Here is a 16,737-nt window from a genome sequence, read left to right as displayed (position 1 = left end):
ATAAAACAGGAGTTGGGACTGTGTCAGAAAAATCAAAATTTTATTTTAAGCCTTTCAGGATTTGGCATTTTACTGTAATTTACAGCAAAACAGTCAATGATAAATACTGTATGTGTCTCATTGGAAGCTTATGTCTGAGTTGAGGAGGACCTCAACCTTTGACCTGCCACAGTTTCTCTTCAGCAGGATTATTTTATGTTTTTCAGGTGCGAGTTTCTCCAGGCAGAACGGAGCAGACGGGGGTGTCCTCAGCACAGCAGAGTGACAGTAGCGTCGACACAAACCCCAGTGAGTTCCTGTTTCCTCTAAAGAAGATTCATACCAATTAAATGAGGAGAACTCTCACCGGAAACACAACCGGAAGGTTCACAGAAACTCATCAGGAGAGCTAGAATATTAACAATCCCATGTTTCTAGATTGAAACCTGGAAGTTTCCTTCTATTTCTCTCTAGCTAAGAATTAAAATCTGTTAAACTGAAGTTTGTGTGTAAACTTTGAGAGCTGAAAAAGAAATCCCGAAAGATTGATGATTTTGGGTTTAAAGCTAACTGCTAGCTTTCATTGCTGAAATATTTGTAAAGTACCATTTAATACAACTTTCCATCCAGTCTGACTTGCTTGGCTGGATTTGTATTTTTTAACAATTGATCACCACATATTTATTTCTGTCTGAATTGGCCCTGATATAATATCTTCTTTGTATCTGTGTTTATATTAATATATTAATTTGCCTCTTGAGCCTCAGATTATTACAAAACCTTTGCTCTCTAAGAAAACCATTAAGGTCAGACTAAAGTTTGTCAGAGGGAAAGATGGCAACTACAAGGACTTCAGGAATAATGTTCTTTGGACAAATGAGTGAAAAATGTTATTATTTGGACACCAAAGCAATGGACGTTTGGCATAAATGAAATGCAATATTCCAGGGTGGTGTCTGTTTTTAGGAATTGATTAAATTATTTTTCATTCAGGAAAAAAAACAGATAATTTTTATTAAGTTATAAAACCTTAGAAATAAAAAATGATATTTTTTTTTTTTCCATGATTGTAGCTGAAAGAATCATTCCAGCTGCACATTCTCTTTTTTGGACTTTGTATCAGATTAAATAACCACCTGTCCAGCAACTAAAAACCTGCAGATACAACTAGACCTGCAGATGATACACCTTGATGTTCCAGACCTCTGCTATATAAACCAATATCCATCGCTGTCACACTTTAGTACAGCTCATACATTCATCCATGCTTGCATTTAAATACTGAGATGGTTTTTGTGATGGTTTGTGGCTTCATCAAAACCTCCTGATTGTAAATGCAGACAGATTGTGAACAGCAGAGCGCCTCTAAACTGTGAGTTTACATTAGCAGCAAAGCAGATGGTTCAAGGAGGATGGAGGAAGTGATGTGGGCGGGAGGTCTCGGCTGTGATTGGCTTCAGAGGTGTGAAGTTCGATCACATCTCTGTGTGAGAGGAATCCTGAGGTCTCCCTCCATATGTTAATTTATCCAGATTTTCATCTTTGACGTCATAATGTAAGGTCACTCCAGTAAAACCAGCTCAAACATTTTACACTTTCTGTTAATCTGCATCACCATCATTTTATTTTGAATTTTCACTTCTCAGGTCATTCTGTTATATTTGTTTTTAGTGTACAATATGAAAATCAATAATTGTAGGACAGTATAACAAAAAGTCACCATTTTATATCATGGCTTTCTTATTTGTAGCTTTGAGAACAATGCAATTAAAAATAAAGAAACGTGTTATTTCTGTGTGATGGTTTACTGTACAGATTTGAGGTTGGTCTCATATTTTAACTTCTGGTAAAAGTGTAAAAACCACCTGAACAGAAATTAAAATCTGTGTTTATGTGTTTCAGATTCTGGGAGCAGTCAGGCCCCTCAAAGGAAATGTTCACTCAGTTCCAGCTGTCGATTCAAATTGGAGAGACTGGAACAGGTCAGTTTGGGGTCTGGTTTAAATGTGAAGGAAAACTGTTTCTTCTTAGAAAAAACAGCTCCATCTCAGTGGGTCCATCTAGTTCAGGGTGCTCATCTGCAGAAACAGCTTTGCAGTCATGTATTTAGATCCAAACAGTGAAATCAAGAGTTTTTATCAGAAAACTTTTCATCATTCTGTGAATCCACATGAAAACGGAATCAAAACTCAGAGAGAACAAGTACTGGAAATTTGAGATGATTACCATCTTCAAGGCTCAGCTGCCTTCATTTCTGTCAATCATCATGTTGCTTTCAAAGTAGGTTGCATTTTCCATGTTTCTCCTTTTATCACAAAACATGATGTCTGTCCCAAGATAAAAGAAAACAGGCTCAAATGCTTAAATTGTCGACTAAAATGGAAAGTTGACTTAAAACTGTCGGTTTTGCGGTGGTGAGGGACCAAAGTGGCAGCAGGACATGAGCAGGTGGATGGTGGATGCATACATTTAATAAAATAAAGAAAACCCACAGGGCACAAAACTCAACATCCAGGAGTAACAGAACAGTAGAATTCACAGCAAATACAACGTATACAACGTAGATTAACAGAAATCAGGTGAGTGCAATCAAACAGAAACACAAACAGGTGCGAATCATGACATTACAACACACACACACACAAAAATAAGAGAACCAATAACACCAAACTACACAAACAGGGCTGGCAGAGGGGGCCTTTAAAAGACTGCAAGAACTCAAAACACAATTATTGCAGAGAGCTGCTTTCTCCAAGGATGTAGGAACTGCTGTAACAGCAGATGAAGATAAGGACAACAAGGAGTTGGGATCCATAGTGGCTGCAGAGCTCTGGAGACTTGAGGCTGGCTGGGCTGCAGTGCTCTGGAAACCTGAAGATAATGATGAAGCCAGACCATAGATGATGGTAGAGATGATTGTGATGCGAGAAAGGCAGGAGTATTAGAACAGCAGGATTCACAGCAAAGCAGCTGGACAAACAGACAACCCTACAATAAGGGAACAGAAAATATGGATTTAAATACAACAGGCTTAACAGAAATCAAGTGAGTGCAATCAACAGAAACACAAACAGGTGCAGATCATGACAAAAACAGATTATGTCTTAGCAACCTGAGAGAGCCTAAAACATCGCCATCATGAGTCAGATGGGTGAAAGTGAATTATAATTTCTAATTAAGGCACCAATCAGATTGACGCTTTCAGTGCTCTGAAACAACACAGCCAATGAGAGTCAGTCTTCACCGGCAGAAACATATGAACACTGGAGACTGGATTTTGCAGCTGTCTGATACAAAGATTTACAGTACATAAAAAAAAGATATCTTCACGTTTGTTGTAAATATTGTTATGATTATTTTATTTGCTATTTATATTTTAAGATTTCATTAAGTATGTTAAGTGTTGTCCTATGAGCACCAGACCAATAAGGTGGTGTTGGGACAATAGAGAAGATGGTGTGAGCATCTGGCATTACTGAACAGCAAAACTCTGCGCACACATGGAATAAATTCACACAATTTCTTAAAATACAAGAATTTGCCCATAAGCTGAATTCATGGGGTTGGAACTATTTCATTCTGTGGTGGCTCTGGTTGGCGGGCTAGTTTGGACCATGTAGACCCTTCTGTCGGGCCTCTGCTTGGGGATTGATATGTCCTGGGGTCTCGGGTCTCTGGGTCCATGGCTGAATCTGCTTGGGCATAGACGGCTGCTGGCGGGGCCTGTGGGCTCGTCGCTGCAGCTCCCTGGGGCTTCTGCGATGTGGCTGCTGGGTGGTGGACTCTCCCCTGCTCTTCTCTGGGGGAGTTGTTGTAGTCCCTGCGGTGCTCATTAGTTGAGCAGCTAGTCTGCTAGCACTTCAATAGCTGAGTTTCTCAACACAACAAAAAGCAAACTTCTTGAAATAAACATTTCAGATTATTTCATCCTTAACTAAATTCTCTGCTTAAACATTACCATTTTGGATAAGGGATTCTGAATGGGAGGTGATTTTGGGAAGTTGAGCTGTCCGGTCATCCTTTTGTGGCTGATCAAAGGGACTATCAGTAGCTGGGAGGGGGTTGGCTGTTTAGTTGGACCAGCCGAACTGTATGACAAGGGCACGTTGCGGCTCCTTCTGTGGCCGCGGTGCAGCTACCTGCACGTGCACGCAAGGGAGGCGTGCAATGCTGCGGTCCCGTTGTTCTCTGTCAGGCCGGGGAAAACAGCTTCACTTCGAGACGTCTTTTGGGAGCTTCTGTAGCTTATGTAGGCCTCAAAGGAAAGTCAAGCCTTGCTTGTCTTATTACTCCCTTAATAAATGAATGCTGATTATTTTGAACAGCAGATCATTACTTGACTTTGACCTATGTGACCATAGTCATTTTTGGATCCAAGTTGAAGAGTGCCTTTTTGCCAGCAAGGAGACAACTCACACATGCTGTGTCCCTCTGTCCGGTTGTGCTGCTGGGGATTTGTGTGGTAGAGGCTGCCATGTCGGAACACGGTGTTTTTGCTCAGGTCTAACTCCTCTTCTCCCTGGGCTGAGCTGGAAGTAGGTTAATGCGATATATTTATTCCGAAAAGGTTCATGGCTGGGGTCAAAACACATAGTGGGAAACAATAACACGCGACATTTTAAAGGTATTGAAAACAATTAAAGGCACAACAAGCCGAAGAGACACAGATCGTTCTATTTACTTTAAATAACACTAAGAAAGACTTAAAGGAAAATGAAATCTGGAAAATGTTTTATTTACCCCAAAACATTGCTAATTATCTCCCATTTGTGTTAACACTGCAAAATCTGTATGTCAATATGTAAAAATGTAAAAAAATATATGTATAAATAAAAAAATACTATCTCAAAGGACTGAAGTGGATTGATTAAACGTATAATTAAAAAAATGCATCTGTTGTGTCTGTGGCTGAAGACAGCAACTGTGACTTGATAAAATGAACAAGTGCAAACTGTTCCCATTTGCTGGACTTGATGGGTAAAATTGCCATTAAATATATTTACCTCATACTGCCTCGTGAATCCAGTGCAGAAATCAATTAAATAGTTTGACGAAACTGTTGGAAGAAATGGAACAGATTGCACAGCTGCATAACCCCCACGCTCTTGCTCGTTTTAAGGGCAAAGAAGCTCTCTCCATCATATTGATTAACCCAATGACCCATGTCCCCCCAGACAGGGATATTGTCTGAGATCTTTTGGGCTTATAAAAATTTTTTCCAAAAAGAAAAAAGCCCAGGGAAATTTCACATAGGAACCTCTAAAATATCACCAGCGACAGCAAATTAGACCTGAAATGGTTTTCCAACAGTCTTGAAGGAGTTCCCAGAGATGCTTAGCACTTGTTGGCCCTTTTGCCTTCACTCTGTGGTCCAGCTCACCCCAAACCATCTCCATTGGGTTCAGGTCTGGTGACTGTGGAGGCCAGGTCATCTGGCGCAGCACCCCATCACTCTCCTTCTTGGTCAAATAGCCCTTACACAGCCTGGAGGTGTGTTTGGGGTCATTGTCCTGTTGAAAAATAAATGATGGTCCAACTAAACGCAAACCGGATGGAATAGCATGCCGCTGCAAGATGCTATGGTAGCCATGCTGGTTCAGTATGCCTTCAATTTTGAATAAATCCCCAACAGTGTCACCAGCAAAGCACCCCACACCATCACACCTCCTCCTCCAGGCATGTAGAGTCCATCCGTTCACCTCTTCTGTCCTCAGCAGTGGTTTCCTAGCAGCTATTTTACCATGAAGGCCTGATTCACACAGTCTCCTCTTAACAGTTGTTCTAGAGATGTGTCTGCTGCTAGAACTCTGTGTGGCATTGACCTGTTCTCTAATCTGAGCTGCTGTTAACCTGCGATTTCTGAGGCTGGTGACTCGGATCAACTTATCGTCCGCAGCAGAGGTGACTCTTGGTCTTCCTTTCCTGGGGCGGTCCTCATGTGAGCCAGTTTCTTTGTAGCGTTGATGGTTTTTGCAACAGCACTTGGGGACACTTTCAAAGTTTTCTCAATTGTTCGGAATGACTGACCTTCATTTCTTAAAGTAATGATGGCCACTTGTTTTCCTTTACTTAGCTGCTTTTTTCTTGCCTTAATACAAATTCTAACAGTCTATTCAGTAGGACTATCAGCTGTGTACTGTGTCCACCTCCTGCACAACACAACTGATGGTCCCAAGCCCATTTATAAGGCTTGAAATCCCACTTATTAAACCTGACAGGGCACACCTGTGAAGTGAAAACCATTTCAGGTGACTACCTCTTGAAGCTCATCAACAGAATGCCAAGAGTGTGCGGAGCAGTAATCAAAGCAAAAGGTGGCTACTTTGAAGAACCTAGAATATAAGACATATTTTCAGTTGTTTCACACTTTTTTGTTCAGTATATAATTCCACATGTGTTAGTTCATAGTTTTGATGCCTTCAGTGTGAAGCTACAATATTCATAGTCATGAAAATAAAGACAACTCTTTGAATGAGAAGGTGTGTCCAAATTTTTGGTCTGTACTGTATATACAGGGGTTGGACAATGAAACTGAAACACCTGGTTTTAGACCACAATAATTTATTAGTATGGTGTAGGGCCTCCTTTTCTGGCCAATACAGCGTCAATTCGTCTTGGGAATGACATATACAAGTCCTGCACAGTGGTCAGAGGGATTTTAGGCCATTCTTCTTGCAGGATAGTGGCCATGTCACTACGTGATACTGGTGGAGGAAAACGTTTCCTGACTCGCTCCTCCAAAACACCCCAAAGTGGCTCAATAATATTTAGATCTGGTGACTGTGCAGGCCATGGGAGATGTTCAACTTCATTTTCATGTTCATCAAACCAATCTTTCACCAGTCTTGCTGTGTGTATTGGTGCATTGTCATCCTGATACACGGCACCGCCTTCAGGATACAATGTTTGAACCATTGGATGCACATGGTCCTCAAGAATGGTTTGGTAGTCCTTGGCAGTGACACGCCCATCTAGCACAAGTATTGGGCCAAGGGAATGCCATGATATGGCAGCCCAAACCATCACTGATCCACCCCCATGCTTCACTCTGGGCATGCAACAGTCTGGGTGGTACGCTTCTTTGGGGCTTCTCCACACCGTAACTCTCCCGGATGTGGGGAAAACAGTAAAGGTGGACTCATCAGAGAACAATACATGTTTCACATTGTTCACAGCCCAAGATTTCTGCTCCTTGCACCATTGAAACCGACGTTTGGCATTGGCAAGAGTGACCAAAGGTTTGGCTATAGCAGCCCGGCCGTGTATATTGACCCTGTGGAGCTCCCGACGGACAGTTCTGGTGGAAACAGGAGAGTTGAAGTGCACATTTAATTCTGCCGTGATTTGGGCTGCCGTGGTTTTCTGTTTTTTGGATACAATCCGGGTTAGCACCCGAACATCTCTTTCAGACAGCTTCCTCTTGCGTCCACAGTTAATCCTGTTGGATGTGGTTCGTCCTTCTTGGTGGTATGCTGACATTACCCTGGATACCGTGGCTCTTGATACATCACAAAGACTTGCTGTCTTGGTCACAGATGCGCCAGCAAGACGTGCACCAACAATTTGTCCTCTTTTGAACTCTGGTATGTCACCCATAATGTTGTGTGAATTTCAATATTTTGAGCAAAACTGTGCTCTTACCCTGCTAATTGAACCTTCACACTCTGCTCTTACTGGTGCAATGTGCAATCAATGAAGACTGGCTAACAGGCTGGTCCAATTTAACCATGAAACCTCCCACACTAAAATGACAGGTGTTTCAGTTTCATTGTCCAACCCCTGTATATATATACACTATATATTATTTATATAATTTATATGTTTTGATTGTGATGTTTGTTTGCAGAGCAAATAAACTTAAAATATCAGTTCATTTCACAGAATTATTAATTGAACTCAGACCATGATCACAGTAAAACCTATTAAAACATGTGAGGAGAACCAGAGTGAAGCACATCATCCTGGTCGATGTTTTCACCACCCCCAGCTGTGTGTATTGATTAGTGTGTATGTGTGCATTTCAGGCTCTGGATCTAATCGGTCTGAAGCCCACAGATGCTCAGCGACAGGCGCTTAGGTCCAGATTACGAGCTGATCTGACTGGAACGGTGGCCTTCACAGGTACTTCCATCACTTTATAGTCACATGAAGGAGATTCAAACAACTTCAGCTGTTGAATTTCATGGTTCTTTCATACTTAGTTAGTTTGTAAATTTCTACTCTGATTCTGTTATCTGATTTATTTTATGCACTTTTTCCATGTAAAGAAGCTAAAGTTTATCTTTTCGATCAAAACGCTGCATCATCAGGAGTTATGCATTGGACTGATATTTTTTAACAGGTTGTTTCATAGCAGTATCAATGTTCCATGCTAAATAATTCCATGCTGGGAACGATAGAACCTCAGCCACAAAATGGTAGGCCACATAAACTGATGGAGCAGGGGGAGCCAATGCTGACGTGCTGGTGCGCAGAGGTCACCTACTTTCTGTAGAGTCAATTGCTACAGACCTCCAAACATCTTGTGGCCTTCAGATTGGATCAAGAACAATGCGTAAATTTGGACCTACCAGTGACCCAGCTTCTCTACTTAGACTTCAGTGAGTCCCCATGACTGTTACTATTTGAATGATGGGACCACAACTGCCTCATACCAGCGACCTCAAGGATTAACATTATCAATTTTCTTCTAGCACAGGACGAATTCGTTACCACAGAGGACTTAATTAGCTAATTACCTCTATTAGAAAGATTGGATTAGAACCAGAAAACCCCCAAGGATTAGTAATGTCATTTGATTTGTTTTTCTGTGTTTGGTTTTCTGTTTCATTGTAATGTTTTTCCTTGTGTACAGCGCTTTGAGTGCCTTGTTGCTGAAAAGCGCTATATAAATAAACTTTACTTGACTTGCGTAGAGAGCTTCCTAGAATGAGTTTTTATGACCGAGCAGCTGCATCCAAGCCATACATCATGTGCATCAAGTGCAATGCAAAGGGTGCAATTGCATAAAGCCTGGTGCCACTTGACTCTAGAGCAGTGAAGGGAACATTCTCTGGAGTGACGAATTGCACTTCTCCATCTTAGTCTAGGTTTGGTGGTTGCCAGGAGAAAGGGTATTTGTCTGCCAGCTATTGGTCTGACTGTTTTGTGCCTAGTGTAAAGTTTTGTGGAGGGGGGATTATGCTGTCGGGTTGTTTGTCACGAGCTGATCTTGACCCCTTAGTTCCAATGAAAGGAACTCTCAATGCTACAAGAGATTTTAGACAATTCCATGCTCCCAACTTTGTGGGAACGGAGATGGCCCTTTCCTCTTCCTACATGACTGTGGACCAGTGCACAAGTCAAGGTCCCTAAAGACATGGATGAGAGAGTTTGGTGTTGATGAGCCTGACTATCCTACTGAGAGTCATTACCTCAATCCGATAGAACAGGTCTGGGACGCATTCGAGCGGAGACTGAGAGCCAGACCGTCTTGTCCAACATAAATCTATGATCTCACAAATGTTCTTCTGGAAGAATGGTCAAAATTCCTACAAACACATTAAACATTGTGGACAGCCTTCCCAGAAGAGTTAAAGGTGTTAGTTACAAAGTATGGACCAATGTCATATTAAACCCTATGGACTAAGAATGGGATGTCACTTAGGTTCATATGCGAGTCAAGGCAAGTGAGCGAATACTTTTGCCAGTATTGTGTATCTCATCAGAACTGATCCTGATGGACCTAAAACAGACTGATTGCTCTAAACTTAGAGTCAACTATTTTAATGAAAACCTTTTTAATCTGACTTTACATTCCCATTGTTTTTAATTGTGTGAAGACACAGATATCATCACAGTACTCAAGCTGTTCTATATTTTCTGTCAATCTTGGTTCAGAATTATAACTCTTCACCAGATTATTTTTTTTGCCACAAATGAGCCTGAACATGTCTGGATGGCACAACATGAACCTAGCCATTTGCAATAGCTCCCCCTGCTGGACGGAATACTTTTATATTTATGGATCATTCAGTGCAAACAAGGTGTTGTACAGATGTTCATATTGAAACATTCTCTGATGTCCATCAGGTTACTCCTGCAGCCTTTAATACAATGAAGTTGCGCAGTTGGAATATTGTGTTTTTGACCAGTTTTCCTCACTCTACTTCTTCTTTTTGGCCCTGTTACTCCACTTCTTCCATGTTTAATGACTGACTTGCACACATCTAGACTAAGTAACCTGGGGTTGACTCAAATATTAATGATAACCAGTTTAGTAGTACTTAGGACTAGTTATGACAAATCTGTCAAAGACAACCTGAACATGTTTAACCTGCTCAGAAGATATTTTCCGAAGGATTCTCAGACAGAGAGTTAATATCAGCAGCGCTCCACTTTAGTTAAAAACAAACCAGTTCTGTTTTTGTAGGAGCAGCCAGAGAACAGTCCAGTCAGAAAGCAGAGAGAGTTCAGGACAATATGCAGCCGCCCATTTGGGCAAAAATAGAATGTACAACAAATGATTATTAAATGAAAATCATTTTATTTAATCTCTTCAACTTGAACATTTAGCTCTTAGGCATGTTAAATGTTGCGCAGACTGGCTTACCAGTCTGGCTGCACTGTATCCTGCTATGTGATCCAAAATCCAATTGAAAAACCCCAGCGTTTCTCTGCAGGAGCAGTACTCAAAACCTGAAATTTAGAAGCAGAGAGCAGCACACACCATAGATCACATAAAGAGCTGCAACATGTCCCGTCAAATGGCTTTTGTGCTCATCTTGAGTCCTGTTGAACGCTTCCTGTTTGTGTCTCCAGACTTTGAGAGCCTGATCCGAGAACTGTTCAAGCCTCAGCTGGAGGAACTGTTCGGCACTCATTCAAGCTCCAGGTTCATGTCAGACGACTTCTCCAGCCTGCTGGAGTCTCCCACCGATCCACCGGTAACAGCTCCACTTCTAAGACCAGGGGGGAAAAAGCAGCTGATCAGAGAACTAAAACACACTAATTAAACATCTTCAGGGTTTATTAAACATTTTTAACTGATACTTAAAATTTTCTTCAGAACAAAAGAACCAACTGGCAATAACTACTGGGATTCACGAATAACTGTCACGCACATTAGTTCACACACTGGCCTTTTGGCAATAACAGCTACTGAAAATAGTTACATTAACACCTCAAATTAGCAAAAAACATTTTTGTTTATTGACATGTTAAACTTGAAAATGAGAATTTGAATTCATGAATCTCGATCAGATGTCTAAAAACCTTAATCCATCTAACTCTGGGTCATCTGTTGAGAATTTCTGATAATGACTGAGACAAACGCATCTTAGGAGTATTTTTAACCCAACATTACTGCATTACTGATTTACTCTGTCTTTATGCAGCCGTCACTGTCAGACTCAGACGACCTTGAGGAGATGGAGAAGTTGAGGAAAGAGCACATTGAGGCTCTGAGGGAGATCAAGACTCTGCAGGTAATTTCACAAAAGTCTGATAAAATGTTAGAGGATTGTTCTAGGTTTCATCCTGGGAAAAACATTCATATTCTTCCTAATTTCCTGCTTGTCCCTGCAGGAGCAGCTTGTTGAGTCTCAGAGAGTCCACCATGAGCTGGAGGGCGAGCTCACTAAAGTCAAACAGGTAAATCTCACCTGCTGCAAAGATCCAATCGAAATTCAATTTCAGACCACAACACATAAATTGTGTCTCTAATCCAAGCAAATAATGGCATTGCTGATGCATACAATTTATCCCACTGTCTGAATTTTCATTAAGAACAAGCTAATTTAAGGTAAAACCTATTGGTCCGAGCACTGAACAGTGTGATGCACCATAAGAAGCTTCGAAGAATGAGGAAGATTTATCATTGCCGTAAACAAATTTTAATCAGTCAGACAATTATGTTTAAACCAATTTTTTGTTATTCCCTTTATCCCCACAGCATGTTTGAGCCTTTATAAGGGAATACTGTGATCGCCTCCATCAAATGCAGCCCTTAGATTTAACCTTCACCTCGCTGAGGGGTTACAATATCACTTAAGGCTGTTTGTGTGCAATGAAAACCTCTAAAACACTACTCTAACCTGAACTATTTCAGTGAAAAATATCCCTGATTTAAGTTGCTGGTCTTTGTATAACATTTTGTCTGATAAAGGAGAGATTTGGTCGAGGTCCATATGTTCAAATAACCATTCAAAACAAGCACAACGTTTGGATAGAGATTTAAATAATGCTACCTAAAAAACTGAAAAAGTGGGTACATAACCGTTCACTAAGGATAGATTGACCATGATCCAAGATGGAAGTGCTTTTAGGACCCATTCACAAACATATAATGTAAAGGTGATGTTTTATTTTTTAATAACTTGATCAAATTTCAAGTCTGGCAGATAATTCAGATATCTGTTAATGATGGCCTGCCAATATGCTACACACACCAATCATTCTACATATAATGCACCACTGCAGATACTTGTGGCTAGGGATAGGGGTGTATGAACTCTGCTTGGGACACAGTCCCAATGTGTTCCCAAGAACACATTTTGCTGATCAACTTAGCTATGGCGGCTTATCACCTCTAAAAGTCCACGAGCAAAAAAGAGATACGCGCAGGCAGGATTTCGATCCATGCGCGGGCGAGCAGGGTTTCTCTCCTGGCAGTGGGTGGGGGCGGATCCAGTCAGCATCATATCGCCACACTTGAGTGGTTAGTCCCTGTCCCCTGTGATTGGCTGTCAGAAGAGGAAGAATAAACAGTGGTTGTGGAAGAGAAAGGACAGCTGCATGGAAGACCATCAGGACGTAAGTTACATGTGTCCTACACTGCATAATTATCTGTGCATATTGGGTGTAACACATCTTAACATTTCCTTAGCTCGACATTCAATTAAAATATTTTAGTAATTTACTTTACATTGCCACCGCTGTCTGCCGGTGTGGTAGATTAACTGGTGGTGGCAGCTGGAGGATCCAGATGTTCGTGTGGGTAGGTGGCTGCGTCGATGGCTGATCTAAACACTGCAACGTAAATACACGGGTTTGAAAAATTTCTCTAGTTCACCCTTTCTTCTGAATATCGCTGCTTTATTCTCCAACATAATATTTCAACTTTAATCACGAAACACAAGTTCAACCTGCTTCCTCACCATTTTGTTCCGGAAATCACATTTCAAACCTTCTTTAAACTTCTACTTTATTCTAAAACGAAGAGGAAAAGTTAATTCACCTTCAAAGGCAATTGTTTTTCTCCAAGAGACCCAAATTCTCCTTTGTGTCATTTGATCTGTATGATATTACATAAACATCATGAATGAATATCATACATGATGAGGGAAAAATTCGTTCTTCTTAAACATTTTATTTTATCTCACTTGGCTCTTCAACATTTCTGCCTGCTTTAAGTGATTTGTCAGCGCTTTTAGATCGGTTTGTTCTTTGGCATCTTGAAATCTATTTAGATTTTTCTCTGATGATTCTCAGGCTCGGAAGCGCAGGGCAAGTTCTGCTTAATTTACAAGCTGTATAGTAGGCAGGTTTGGCAAGAATTATTTCAAAAGATGCAATATGCAATACTACAGCAATACAATATCTTTTCTATGAAGTTTTCTTAAGATTTTAAAAGATCTGTTATGGACTCTGAGTATTTTGCAATGGTTTGCAGTTCTTTCAGTTGAACATTGTTTATTTCGTGTTCCGTGACGAGGTCCTGAAAAGCCACGCCCACAGAAACATCTGCGTTTTTCCAACAGCCACCACCGATTAATCTCCGCCACCAGTTATCACACTGGCAGACAGCGGCTGCAACAGAAAGTAAATTACCAAAATTATTGAATTGAATGTCGAGCTAAGGAAATGATAAGCTGTGTCACACCCAATATGCACAGATAATTATGTAGTGCAGGACATATGTAACTTACCTCCTGATGGTCTGCCATGCAGCTGTCCTGGCTCTTCCACTACCACTGTTTGTTCTTCCTCTTTTGACAGCCAATCACAGAGGACATGGACTAACCACTCATGTGTTGCAATTTGAGGCGGACTGGATCCACCCACCCACTGCCAAAAAGCAACACGCCCCCAAAGAGAGACTAGGGTGGCCAGATGTCCTAATTTGTGCGGGACTGTGCCGCATTTTTCACTCCTGTCCCTGTGTCCCTTAAACAGAAACAATGTCCCGCATTTGACTGGGTCAGATTCTGATAAGTCAGAGAACAATTTGACTGGAGCTTTTCTGAAACGTAAAGACAGCAGAGCTGCAGTCATCATCACAGAGCCGCATCAGCTGTCAATCAAAATACGCATCAGCATTGCACGTCATGACCAACCTGCATGCCACGATGCTAGTAAAAGAAAAACAGAAGAAGATGATTTTCTTGTAGAGGTTATATCAGTAGGCTATACAGAATAGAATAAAAAGTATGTCACAGAAAAGAAAATGCAGCTACAACAAAGACTGGGAAATTTTTTATAACTGGGTGAGGCCAGTGGAAGGTGGTCTCTGAGGGATTTTTAGGAAGTTTGCTAAAGTTATTTTTCAGTTTCACACAAAAGGGAACACGATGTGAAGCGACACTGTAGAAATGCACAGCTGAAAAAGCTGCCTGCTGATGGACTCCTTTTTACTCAAACCCAGAGATGACTGCCAGACAGAAAAGGTAACAGCAGCCGATAATTACTTTTAAACTTTAAAAGCTTGTAAAGTTGTTTTTTTTTTTTCTGATAAGCCTTGTTAATCTTTTTAAAACAGTTTTTAAACAGTTTTGTTAAACTTCCAAAAACATTTTAAAAAGTTTTATTTTCAGTCTTTTTCATTGATTGTTGTGCACTAACAGGCAAAGCAGAGATTGATGAATGTAATGTAAGATATTTGTTAAATTACATTTTATGATGTCACCATAGTGTTGGTAATGTGTCCCACAATGTCCCTCATAAGCATCATTGTCGTCCCGAATTTGGTTTTTGATATCTGGTCACCCTAGGAGAGACATCCTGCTCGATCGCTTGCGCATGCGGGTTGAAATCCTGCTCGTTCGCATGCAAGGAGAAGAACCCTGGATTGAAATTCAGCTTGCGCGGATCTCTTTTTTGCTCGCTGATTTTTTTGCAGTGAAATGCCACCATACTTAACACAGCTGCATAATTAGTTCACATCGTACTTCACTGCCTTTGAAGCGCAAAAAAGATATCTGCAACTGTTTTGCAATCTATTTAATTTTGACATGAAGAAAGCTCCTGCACACATTGGGTTTTATAGAACTTCAGATTAATATCTTTCTCTGCACAGAGTTTACACAGCTATTTTTGAGTATTCATTGCTTTTAATGAGCTCCATGTCTTTCAGGTTTGAAAGCTTTTCTTGCCATAACCCTAGATTCTCACCACAGGCATCAAAACCGTGAAAGAACACACATGGAATTATGTAGTAAACAAAAATTGTGAAATAAATCTAAACTTTTTTATGTTTTAGATTCTTCAAAATAGCCAGCCTTTGCTTTGATTACTGCTTTGTAACCCTACCATTCTCTCCATGAGCTTCATCAGCTGGTCACCTGAAATAGTTTTCCAAAGAGTCTTGAAAGAACTTCTCTGAGGTTCATGGAAAGACGGCCAAAGGTTAATATTTCAGTCAGCACAGCAAAGGCTATGTGTGTTTGCAGTAAGGTTTGCAGAATCAAAGCAGATGAACTCCCTCCTTTGTTTCCACGTCAGATGACACTCCTAAAGGGTTGTTTCAGAGGAGCAATGTTGTGAGGTTCTGTGCACGCTGACAATGCAAATCTGCCAGTTTTATACTTGAGGGTGTAAAATTAAGATTTCTGTCTTCTGTTGTTCTTTATGTCTGTTGTTGCAGCACAAACCCAGAAGTGAAATATTTAACAAAATCAAAGTATTTTTTTGTCTTGGAAGGTGGTACAGGAGCGCTGTCTGATAAATTTAGAATTTGTATGACTGAATGTTTCGGTAAAAATAGATCAGCAGGTGGAGCCCTTCACACACACACACACACACACACACACACATGCACACTGCACAGAATGGGAGTAAAGCCTCCTGGACATGAGTGTGTGAGAGTGTGGGAGGTTGAGTTGAACCCACTCAGCAGAAGGAGGACATTGAGGCCTCCATTTGCTCGTCTTTTGGGCTCTAAAATAGTTCCTCCTCCCGTTCGTTTGTTCTGATTCACAGCTGAAGGGTCTCGGCCTTGTTCGCTCCCACTTCGCTGCCTCTCAGCTTCTGTATCGTTGCATAAACGGATCGATGTCTAGATTTAGAAGCAGCTAACAGATGTAGGGTAACAGCAAATACTCTGTCAGGATGTTTCCGATCTGTTGGTTTGACAATCGAAAGAGATGATGAGATTCTTGGCAGCGCTGAAGATAAACTCTGAGTGAATAATTTCACTGTTTACTCAACTTCAGTTTCATGTTAACTGAGTATTACTTTGGTTTGGTCTTTTTATTTTATTTTATTTTTCTTTATTGATGTGCTTTCCATTTCCATGATAGATGAATGGATCTATTAAATAAATAAATAAACAGTTTCCTCCTTCCGGCACTTTGTGATCAGTTATTAAAAAACACATTTTAAAAGTCATCTTCTGAAAAGATCCATGTCAGAGAAAACTACTCCCAAAATGCAAAGATCCATCCATCCATCCATCTACCCATAACCATTTATACATGCAGAGTCATGGGAGGGCTGGTGGTTATCACCAGCAATCATTGGGTGGGAGTTGGGGTACAACCTTGACAGTTCAGGAGTCCATGG

The 16,737-nt window shown here is 40.8% G+C and overlaps 1 protein-coding gene across 3 annotated transcripts in view; it reads left to right on the top strand.

Moving 5' to 3' along the window:
- The window catches only part of stxbp4 (syntaxin binding protein 4), a 61,306-nt gene that overhangs the window by 30,799 nt on the left and 13,770 nt on the right, over positions 1 to 16,737 (top strand). For all 3 annotated transcript variants that reach the window (XM_047377837.1, XM_047377835.1, XM_047377838.1), the window contains exons 11-16: positions 207 to 288; positions 1,882 to 1,961; positions 8,004 to 8,100; positions 10,780 to 10,904; positions 11,355 to 11,444; positions 11,545 to 11,610. In XM_047377837.1, the coding sequence (XP_047233793.1) occupies positions 207 to 288; positions 1,882 to 1,961; positions 8,004 to 8,100; positions 10,780 to 10,904; positions 11,355 to 11,444; positions 11,545 to 11,610 (540 nt within the window). The remainder of the gene's footprint in view (positions 1 to 206; positions 289 to 1,881; positions 1,962 to 8,003; positions 8,101 to 10,779; positions 10,905 to 11,354; positions 11,445 to 11,544; positions 11,611 to 16,737) is intronic.

The sequence above is a fragment of the Girardinichthys multiradiatus genome, chromosome 10, assembly GCF_021462225.1.
Source record: "Girardinichthys multiradiatus isolate DD_20200921_A chromosome 10, DD_fGirMul_XY1, whole genome shotgun sequence".
NCBI lineage: Eukaryota > Metazoa > Chordata > Actinopteri > Cyprinodontiformes > Goodeidae > Girardinichthys > Girardinichthys multiradiatus.
This window is presented reverse-complemented; position numbering and strand designations above follow the sequence as displayed.